This window comes from Scardinius erythrophthalmus (genome assembly GCF_964197995.2).
Source record: "Scardinius erythrophthalmus genome assembly, chromosome: 4".
Taxonomy (NCBI): Eukaryota; Metazoa; Chordata; class Actinopteri; order Cypriniformes; family Leuciscidae; genus Scardinius; species Scardinius erythrophthalmus.
In genome coordinates, this window is record NC_138224.1 from 45,892,593 (window position 1) to 45,903,548 (window position 10,956).

Below are 10,956 nucleotides of genomic sequence, written 5' to 3' on the forward strand. Positions count from 1 at the left end.
TGAGGAAATTCTCAATTTGAACAACACTGAGCTCGATCAGCTGGCTGACTTCCTAGGCCATGATATTAGGATACATCGTCAGTTTTACTGCTTACCCTTCAGCTGGCCAAAATGAGCACAAGGCCAGCCCACTCCTCATTCACCCTCAGAGACACTGAGCGTCTGAGAGCGGGACATAATCGCAGCATTTATCCAATGACCGTCTAGTTTCGAAGCACTGAAAAAAACTGTTCAAAGAAGCCCCATTGATGTCAATGGACGCTGGGCTTCAACAGGGAAATGCACTGTGACGCTACGGGAATGAGAAGGAAATCGAGTCAGCCGACCTGCTATATGTAACTGATTCTGAACGAACTCGTCTTTGAGATGAACGCTTTCTAACGCATTTTTAGTCAATAAAATATGAACACAATAGTACATATTTGACCATTCATTTTTTGACATTATAGGGGAAGCCGAGCTTACCTTGCAGTCTTAAAGAAATCCCCACTGATATATACATATATACATGCATCGATATGATGGTGTGTATTTTGCTCAGCGGTTACCTAATGTAGACCAAATTCAGTCTGTCAATAAACACCAGTGCACTGAAGTGCTATTGTGACTGAGACATAATTTCTTGTACAGGTAATACATGATGTATTACCATCATGCCTCGTCACAGACATGCCTGTTTAGCACACGACACTCAAACACAGAACCAGGAAACAGGAAACACGTGAGTTCAGGGAAACTGAAACTGAAGTGTAGTTGAGCTGTTGTGTGTTTGTATCTCTGTATTTTTGCAGTAAAAATGGCCGAAGCCAGAATTACTCAGGATGAGTTCCTGTGTTCAGTGTGTCTGGATCTCCTGAAGGATCCAGTGACCATTCCCTGTGGACACAGTTTCTGTAAGAGCTGTATTACAGACTGCTGGGATCAGGAGGATCAGATGAGAGTCTACAGCTGCCCTCAGTGCAGACAGACCTTCAGTCCAAGACCTGCTTTAGCTAAAAACACCATTCTGGCTGAAGTGCTGGAGAAACTGAAGAAACGTAAACTTCCTGCTGACTGTTACGCTGGAGCTGGAGATGTGCAGTGTGACGTCTGTAATGGAAGAAAACGCAAAGCCGTCAAGTCCTGTCTGTGGTGTCTGAACTCTTACTGTCTGAATCACCTTGAACAACATGAGAGTTTCTTTAAAAGAAAGAGACACAATCTGACAGATGCCACTGGACGACTGCAGGAGATGATCTGCCAGAAACACGACAAGCTCCTCGATGTTTTCTGCCGCACTGATCAGAAGTGTATATGTGTGTTATGTATGATGGATGAACATAAAAACCACGACACTGTATCAGCTGCAGCTCAGAGGACAAAGAAACAGGTATGAACTTAAAGAGTCCCATTATGCTTATTTACAGGTTCATAATGTTGTTTACGGGTCTACTAGAATACATTTACAGCATTTAATGTCTATCATAAAAAACTAGGCACTGATGAAGAAATGCTGGCACTTATGATTGAAGCTATAATAACTTTATAATAACCTGAAAGGTGGGCAGTCGGGGATTAATGTTTAGAGAGTCAGACTGATAATCTGAAGTTTGGGGGTTTGATTCCAGTGCCGGCAGGAAATAACTGAGGCCCCAATCGCTTCCACAGAGAATGGCTGGCCACTGCTACCGTGTTCACTACTCACTGCTCCTAATGTGTATGCACTAACTTGGATGGGTTAAATGCAGAGGACAAATTCAGAGTATGGGTTACCAAACTTGGCCTTCACATGCCACTTCACTTCACTTTTTTCACTTACCATGTAAGATCTTTAACCCCTCAGTCTCACCACTTCACAGATATTGGATTCATATCTGTTTACCTGATGATTAATGTGATGTTTCTCCTGTCACTGGTTGGTCCTTTAGCACCAGCTGAAGGAGACGCAGAGGTCGTTCCAGCAGAGGATCCAGCAGAGAGAGAAAGATATTCAGCAGCTGAGAGAGGCTGTGGCGTCTCATAAGGTGAGTCTGGGGAAGAAGAGAAGTTTGAGAAGTCTCAGTCAGGACTCACTGAACTCACTGTGTGATTGTGATGTGTGTCCTAACAGCGCTCTGCACAGACAGCAGTGGAGGACAGTGAGAGGATCTTCACTAAGTTCATCCGCTCCATTGAGAGAAGCCGCTCTGAGGCGACACAGCGGATCAGAGATCAGGAAAAGACTGCAGTGAGTCGAGCTGAAGGACGACTGGAGCGACTGGAGCAGGAGATCAATGATCTGAGGAGGAGAGACGCTGAGCTGGAGCAGCTTTCACACACACAGGATCACATCCATTTCCTGCAGGTAACAGAGATCTAGAAGAACAGGATCATAGTGGACTTGATCACGAGACTCACAGAGAAACATTTCATGAGAGCAGAATGAGCCGTTGACTTGAAGTGTTGATCTGTGTGTTCAGTTATTATATCATCATCAGTCAGACTCAGTCTCAATCTCTTAGGAAACAACAATGTAAAATCCATCTTGAAGGTGCCAGTTTCACACAGCTAGATTTCCCATCATCTCTTTACTTTCTTTTGACATTCTTTGACTTATACTACAAATTTTGGGTAATGTTTACCAAAATCAGATACTCCTTTTATAATAATTTTCATATTTTTTTGCTGGTAACAGATCAATGAATTTGGCAGTGAAGTCCTCAAACAGGAAGCGAGGCTGTATATTAGCTGTATATATTGGCTGTATATTATATCTGATGCTGTGAAAGTGCCTTTGAACTGCTTTTCCTGATCAAATCTACTCAAACCTGCCATGTGACTCCATTGATGGACTTGATCTGTTACATTTATGTTGATATGTTACATTTATGTTATTGCCAGTTGTTTGATCATCCAAGAGTTTTCCAGAAAAGTTCACATATAGTGTCAAAAACAAGAACTTATAGCTCGAACAGGATGTAATGAATATGAGAAGAATGAAGCTGATGCTGTGAAAGTGCTGGATTGAGGAGAATTACTAAAGATCAACAAGAGCCGCACAAATCTGACAGTAGTGCAGGTTATTGATGAAGTGTGGAGGTGATGAGCTTTGATTTCTGTTTTCTGTAGAGTTTCCAGTCTCTCTCAGCTCCTCCTGAATCTACAGACGTAAATGACAATCCCTTCAGTTCTCTCTCCTCTTTTGATGGCGTGAGAGAATCTGTCCGTCAGCTGAAAGACAAACTGGAGGATTTCTGCAAAGAGGAGATGAAGAAGATCTCTGACAGAGGTAAAGTCCTGGAGATTCTGCTCTCAGAAATGATCCTCCATCATCTCATATCATGTAGAAGATCATATTAGAAATGTCTTAGGAACGGATGCAGGGATCAATTTCTCTTGACATGATAATCACACTCTTCATCTCTGTTCCACAGTCACTTTCACCAGCATTGTTCCCATGACCAGGAACGACTTCCTACAATGTAAGTCAATAATGCCTGTCTCACACTACAGGAGTTTTAAAATCCTAACCGATTGTGAAATCTGGTTGCAGCACACACTTTCAGATTTTGCTCACGCTACAAGATTTGAACATCGCGGCGCATCTCACACACTACACAATGTTATTAAGATTCTCGTGCCAGAGGAAGTGCCTCACACAGCAGATCAGAAGCTGAAAAGCAGAGCCGAAAATATCGTCATATTCGTAAAAAGGTTGCAGTGTCCAAGGAAAGCAAAATCTTAAAAAAATTATCCTTTTAACATTTAAGGATGTTTTCAATGAATGGCGTCAGCGCTGGTCAATTCAATGAATCAATGCCTTTGATCTCTATGAAGTGACTCACTTCACTCTGATCAGCTGAGCCTTGTAAACTGGAACTCAAAGTTCAAATTAAACATTAAAATAATTAACACCTTGTTTCATTACATCTTTGAATGAATCCATGTTTTTTTTTTTTTTTTTTTTTTACATTTTCGTTGAATGAATGGTTTAATGACTCATTTAAAGACAGTCCCTTGCCAACACCTAGAGGTGTAACAATGTAACTGGACTGAGTGACAGCCTGTCTAAAATGCGCAAAGATGAGCAATGTCGATACTGATGAAATATCAGCAGAAAGCCTCTCGTAAAGTGAGATTCGAGGTTTGGAACTAACTGTTATATAACAATGGCCCAAGGTTGTCAGGTTTCTATTCTGTTATTATGTGGACCCTTATTTTGCTATTATCTTCTGTTTCGTTTTGTTTAGTTTCACTTTCATTACTGAACATGTACTCGTTTTCATGCCTGCTGACCACAGCGTAACACTTCCTTTATAGCAATAAATAAATAAATGGCGATAATTCTGCATATCGCGCTGTTAAGTCACTCAAAACTAACTTAAGGGAAATTCCCTCACCACAGCCCTACTTGTTTCTTATTGGCTATTGGGTAACACTTTATTTTGATAGTCCGTTTGTTGAGACTTTACTAGTTATTAGTAGCCATTCAGTAGCTTGTCAACAGTGTATCAGTTGACATTCAACAACACTGTTTCAACTGACAAGTAACATACGTTCAACTGACTGCCTATAGACTATAAGGTACAATTCAAGTGTTAATCTACAGATTTTACGAAAAAGTGCCTGTTGACTGTCAATGTTATTTTGCAACAGGTTATTAACCAATTGGCGACTAACTTTCAATTGTCAACTAACTTTCTGTAGATTGAGTACCAACAACTCAAGATCAATCTGTCAGTTAAATGTCAACAGTCATGTCAGCATATGAAGTATATGATACTGTATATCCTACTCAAGGGGTCTCATGTGCATCAAATTAATGATTATTTTAGCTGATTTAAAACTGTTTTTAAAAATGTTTTAACCATTTGTAGATAATCTGTTGATAGTCAACTAAAGATTAGATCTGTTGCATGTCAACAAATAAATTGTTTATGATCAGTAGACTATTAATAGACATTATCCACTAAGTGTTGGTAGATATCTTTTAGGACTATCTAATTAAAGTGAAAAACAGTTTATATCAGTAGAAAGTCTATAACCTATCAACAGATTGAAAGCATATTTTTTTGTACGTTTGGATAGATGCTGAAACGTATGATACAGACATGTCTGCAACGTAGAATTATTACGAATTCACAGCTACAAAACGTTTACGAATCATAAAGATATCTGTATCATTTCCCATACTGTTAGATAAATGTAAGTTCCCTTAACCCTACTCCCAAACCTAAATATAAATTACTCATTTTATACAGAATATAAAAAGAATAAAACACTTTATGGACAGAGATGTGTAGGGAAATGCCAGTGTTATTAATAGCATTAAAATATATTTTGAGCCACTAACATTAATCCTACTCCTGCCCCTAAACCTACCCATAACCATTTCTTAAAACTATGCAGGCTAAAATTATGAAGAAAAACAACAGATGTGTAATCATAATAATTTATTGCAAAAATGTAAATCGGTACCAAAAGTCGCTCAAATGACGATGTGTTGCAGTCCTCTCTGGCAGTATATAATAGTTTTGTATAAGGGACAGAGCAGAATTTAACTTATTAATCCATGAAAATGTTAACCCAGCTTCCCTCTGCGTGAAGACGGCGCGCGCGCGCTTCTGCATTTCAATGTTGTTTCAACTGAAACACGGCATGCTGCAATCTGTGACGAAGCAGGCGAGAGCCAATGAGCGTTTGATATCACTGCCGTAAAACATGTTGTAACGCTTCTTGAGGGCGCAATTTTTTTATTTAAATTCATCACGAGCGCGGGATTTGACATTTACGGTCGCTGCTGAGAATGGAGATGGAGATCGCTGGATGTGGATGAAGGGCTGAATTTGGATCTGTTTCTTGCTTGCGTATGGATTATAAAGATTTGGATTACATCTAACGTTACGTTAGCTTATAAAAATTATGTATTTTGTTAATTTATATTGTGTTTTGGTGTATTATGGTTCTATAGGAGAAAACGCCTTTTGTGTCTCACAGTAACGTTAAATAAACTAAATGTTTCAAAATGGTTAAACGATTAAAGAAGGTATTGTTAAGGGTTTAAACTATAGTCTTGTCTGTTAATCCTCCGAAGCAAGATTGCAGCAGGAATAGAGATTATTTCTTAAATGAGTAACTGTTATAACGTTAAACTGCATTTAATAAATGCGATTTTCTGTAAAACTTACTGTCATGAAAGGCTAAATGTATTAATTAATAATTATTGTTATTTGTTGTTTATAACTTTTGATCTTGGCCTCGGGCATTTGAAATGATGTAGACTATTGAGAGTTTTCTCATTTGGAATGCTTAATATAATTTTTTTCACATAATCAGATGGTTCAGATGTGATCGTGATATCCTAGTAAATAATGGGTTGTATTATTATTATTTATTTTTTTATTTAATAAAAGTGATTTTTTTTTTTTCTCTGATGTGCTGGCCATAGTGTTTGTTCTACTTCAGTCAGGTTAGGTATGCAATCTGTTGATAGGTTATAGACTTTCTACTGATATCAACTGTCTTTCACTTTAATTAGATAGTCCTAAAATATATCTACTAACACTTAGTGGATAATGTCTATTAATAGTCAACTGATCATAAACAATATATTAATCTGTTTATAGGTTATAGACTTTCTACTGATATAAACTCTTTTTCACTTTAATTAGATAGTCCTAAAATATATCTACTAACGCTTAGTTGAGAATGTCTATTAATAGTCTACTGATCATAAACAATTTCTTTGTTGACAAGCAACAAATAAGCAACTACATGTAATCTTTAGTTGACTATCAACAGATTATCTACAAATGGTTAAAACATTTTTAAAAACAGTTTTAAATCAGCTAAAATAAATAATTAATTTGATGCACATCAGACCCCTTGAGTAGGATATACAGTATCATATACTTCATATGCTGACATGACTGTTGACTTTTAACTGACAGATTGATCTTGAGTTGTTGGTACTCAATCTACAGAAAGTTTTCTGTTCGATCTACTCAATCGACAATTGGTTAATAACCTGTTGCAAAATAATTTTGACAGTCAACAGGCACTTTTTTTTAAATCTGTAGATTAACACTTGAATTGTACCTTATAGTCTATAGGCAGTCAGTTGAACGTATGTTACTTGTCAGTTGAAACAGTGTTGTTGAATGTTAACTGATTGACAAGCTACTGAATGGCTACTAATAACTAGTAAAGTCTCAACAAACGGACTATCAAAATAAAGTGTTACCGGCTATTGTGACAGTACTGATGTAATCACAGTCTTGGTCATCTGGATTTAAAATCCTAAATATCAAACATGTTTGATATGATCGGGCCGAACCCGATTTGTGTGAGAGCAGATCGGGAGGTGCAAGATTCGACCTGTGAACGCCTCACATTAAACAGATTATTGATATACACATATTCTGCGCCGAACATCGTAACCGATCGAGGTCCTCAACAAGATTTTGTCTCCGATTTGCGGGAGGGGAAAATCAGGCATAAATCGGCTTGAAAAGTCCTGTAGTGTGAGCCAGGCATAAGAAAACAAGCAGAGAAACTCACTGAGTGTGTTCATGTTCTTCCTGTAGAAGGCGAAAGAAAACATGACAGAAGAGATTTAGAGTTGATCATGTACATGTGCGTTTCTCAATGGAGAATATTGGGGGGAGCAATGTTTTCAAAGGGGGTGTTCTAACAACTACAAAAATGGTCTGCAACATTCTAACAACATTCTAACAACATTCTACACAACATGAACATTCCAAATGCATTTGTCCGTAGTGCAATTGAGTGCGTCAGAAATAGAACGTAGCACATCCAGTGTAGACAGAGTCACTGATTATAATGGGTTCTGTGTGCTTTTACTGTCGGTGATTTGGCGACAATGAGGAGATGCGGGTTTAAACAGGGTGACGTGAGGAGACTGGCAGCGTGAACCGGGGTGTCATCTTCCCTGGTGGATTCAATGAAATCTGAAACACATACACATATACAGCATTCATTTCTCCGTATAGCGTCATAACAAAGGTTTTATTGTTTTCAAAAGTCTCTTCTGCTCAAAAGGCTGGATTTATTTGATCCAAAATAAAAGTAAAAACAGAATTATTGTGAAATATCCCTATGATTTTAAAGAAACATTTTCTATTTGAATATATTTTAAAATGTGGAATGTGTGGAGGTGTTTTTCATCTTGAATTTCAGTTATTTAAAATATGAAAATGAAAAATGCACTTTAAAAATACATTTATTAGGTTCAAGCAGGAGATAAAACAAAAAGTACAAACGTTTTAGCTATTTGCCTTTGTCAGCTAAAATATAAATGTTTATTAACTTAATGTATTTACTGGCTTTTATAAACATGTACATGGATGTAAAACAGGACAGAATTAAAATGAGGATTCAATATATTCTCCAAAAACAGGATATCTAAATAAAATAATCATAATTCCTGATTCTGATGTGTTTTCTCTCCATCAGATTCCCATCAGCTCACTCTGGATCTGAACACAGTGAATAAACTCCTCCGTCTGTCTGAGGAGAACAGAGAGATCACTAACACTGGCACAGTCCAGCCGTATCCTGATCATCCAGACAGATTTGATCATTATGAGCAGGTGTTGTGTAGAGAGAGTGTGTGTGGACGCTGTTACTGGGAGATTGAGTGGAGTGGAGAATATGTGTGTATGTCAGTGTCATATAAGAGCATCAGCAGGAAGGGAGGGGGTTATGAGTGTGGATTTGGATCTAATAATCAGTCCTGGAGTTTGATCTGCTCTTCCTCCAGTTACTCATTCAGACACAATAACAGAGAGACTAAACTCCCTGTAAAGCCCATCAGCAGGAGAATAGGAGTGTATGTGGATCACAGTGCAGGAATTCTGTCCTTCTACAGCGTCTCTGACACACTGAGCCTCATACACACAGTCCAGACCACATTCACTCACACACTCTATCCTGGGTTTAGGGTTTATTCTGGATTGTTATCACTTTGTAATACAACAGACTGTAGAGAGATTCTACCCATAATGCTTTGAGCTGCATGATAAATCAGTAACAGTGAGATGTTATAGAGTCTCTTATTTTCTCTTCATTACATTAATACTTCAGCTGAACTTCTGTCAGTGAAATAACATGACAGAATAAATGTGTGTAATGAATCCTCATATAGAAAGTCAGATCAGTGTGTGTTTGTGAGTAATGATGAGTGATGGTGTGTATCTGTGCTTTTCTCAAACTATATTTGTGTTGATGGAAATCAGTCATTCAGTTCTTATTGTCGTGTCACATAAATCATTTTTATTATTACTATCAAACGTACATTTCAACTGAAATTATCGCACACTTGTTTACACAAGCAATCTATTGTACCAACACCATTTGGTATTTTAGGTACTTACCAACACTGAAAGTGAAAGAACACACTGAGGTAACGTCATCACAATACGTGTCACAGTGTCTGTGTGTGAATAAACTGAGAAGGTTAAACAATATATAATAAATAGAAAGCTGACGGTATACATTCCTTCATGTAATGTATAAGTTTTGCATCCAAAAGCTCAAAATAATTTGTTTAGTTGACTAACAGTCAGCTGTGCATGATTCTACAGATTAGCATAAAGCAGGGATGCAAACACGTGTATGGTCAAAAAAGAGAGAGGTAATTGAAGCCCTCGCCCCGCGGCAAAATACCCAGATACATACACTGCCACCAACCCCTGCCATCCCCGGCCCACCCCTATAGGCACATAAAGTAAAATGAAATTCTGAAAATCAAAACACACCGACACTAATTTGGAATACGTAATTTCATTTTTATTCTGAATCAAACTCTTATTGAACAATCTAGCACTTCTTCTTGCTTTACTCCTTCCTCTTCTTCCTGGCCACCTCCTGCAACGTATCCAAGGCTTTCTATCATTTTCTTAACATGTTTGAGACGTGTCTGCCTCTCTTTGACCAGAGCAGTGGTCTTGGCCTTCTCGGCACATTCAGAAGTAGCACTGCAGCCATACTCTGCCTGCCTCTTCTGCTTTGCCTCCATCCTCTTCTCTCTGTCGGTCTTGTCCCTTCTCCCTGCAGTCCTTATGTTTTGGCAGAGAGCTTTATCAACTGGCCCCATGTTGATGTCATCTCATCTGAACATGCTAATGCCAGTCTTGCCCCTAGACCTCAGCACATATTTCACCGTCTGCACCGCATCAAATGTGGAGATCTTCATGTTAGCTCTTTTAGCATCAATCACATCTCCCATGAGGCTAAAGGAGGACTCTACCAGTGGCCCATGGAAGATGGAGAGGGCACCTCTGATAACCTGGCTAAGAGCTGGATACTTCCCCAAACTCATGACATGGGCCCACCACTTCACAATGTCATCTTCGTACTTGGCCAGGTTGGGGTCCACATTGTACCTTATGATTTCCTGGGTGATGTCACTCTCTAGGGGCACTACATGTTTCATGAACCCAGCCAACTCCTTCAGCTGAGTAACAGCCTGGGAATGGCCCCTCACCACAGGATCAATGGAGGACAAGGCCTGTAGGGTCTTACTCTCGAGAGGTAGTTTTTTCTGCATATACTTGCCACAAGCTGTGTATGCCTTAGTCACCTTCCCAATAAAATCCATGATTATCTGCAACATACAAAAAATATATATATTTATTCTGAATTCAAACTCTGGTTTCATGGCTGCAGCACAATGGCAAGTTTCTCAATAATGAGAAATAATCAGCATTCTTAAACAGAGACCCTCGTTTGTTCCAAAATAATAATAAAAAAATACAAATTAACGTGATCGATGAAATTCTTAATGATCAATTATCGATCGTCGATTAATCAGGCCCATCCCTACTAACCATCATCAAATCAGATAATGTTTGATCATATACTTCACTGTTTATGTAACATTTAATGTGGCATCATGCAGGACTGTAAAATCAGAATAGAAAAATTCCCAAATTTTTACTTTTGTACATTTTAAATGTACAAGATGTTAAATACTCT

At 38.4% G+C, this 10,956-nt stretch overlaps 1 protein-coding gene across 1 annotated transcript; it reads left to right on the forward strand.

The window, feature by feature from the left end:
• Window positions 1-714: 714 nt before the first annotated feature.
• LOC308689617 (tripartite motif-containing protein 16-like) lies at window positions 715-9,478 on the forward strand. Its single transcript, XM_081363431.1, has 6 exons — window positions 715-1,369; window positions 1,908-2,003; window positions 2,090-2,323; window positions 3,088-3,247; window positions 3,393-3,440; window positions 8,434-9,478. Exons 1-6 carry the CDS (start codon window positions 797-799, stop codon window positions 8,988-8,990), a joined length of 1,668 nt encoding a protein of 555 aa, XP_081219557.1. The 5' UTR covers window positions 715-796; the 3' UTR covers window positions 8,991-9,478.
• Window positions 9,479-10,956: the final 1,478 nt, after the last annotated feature.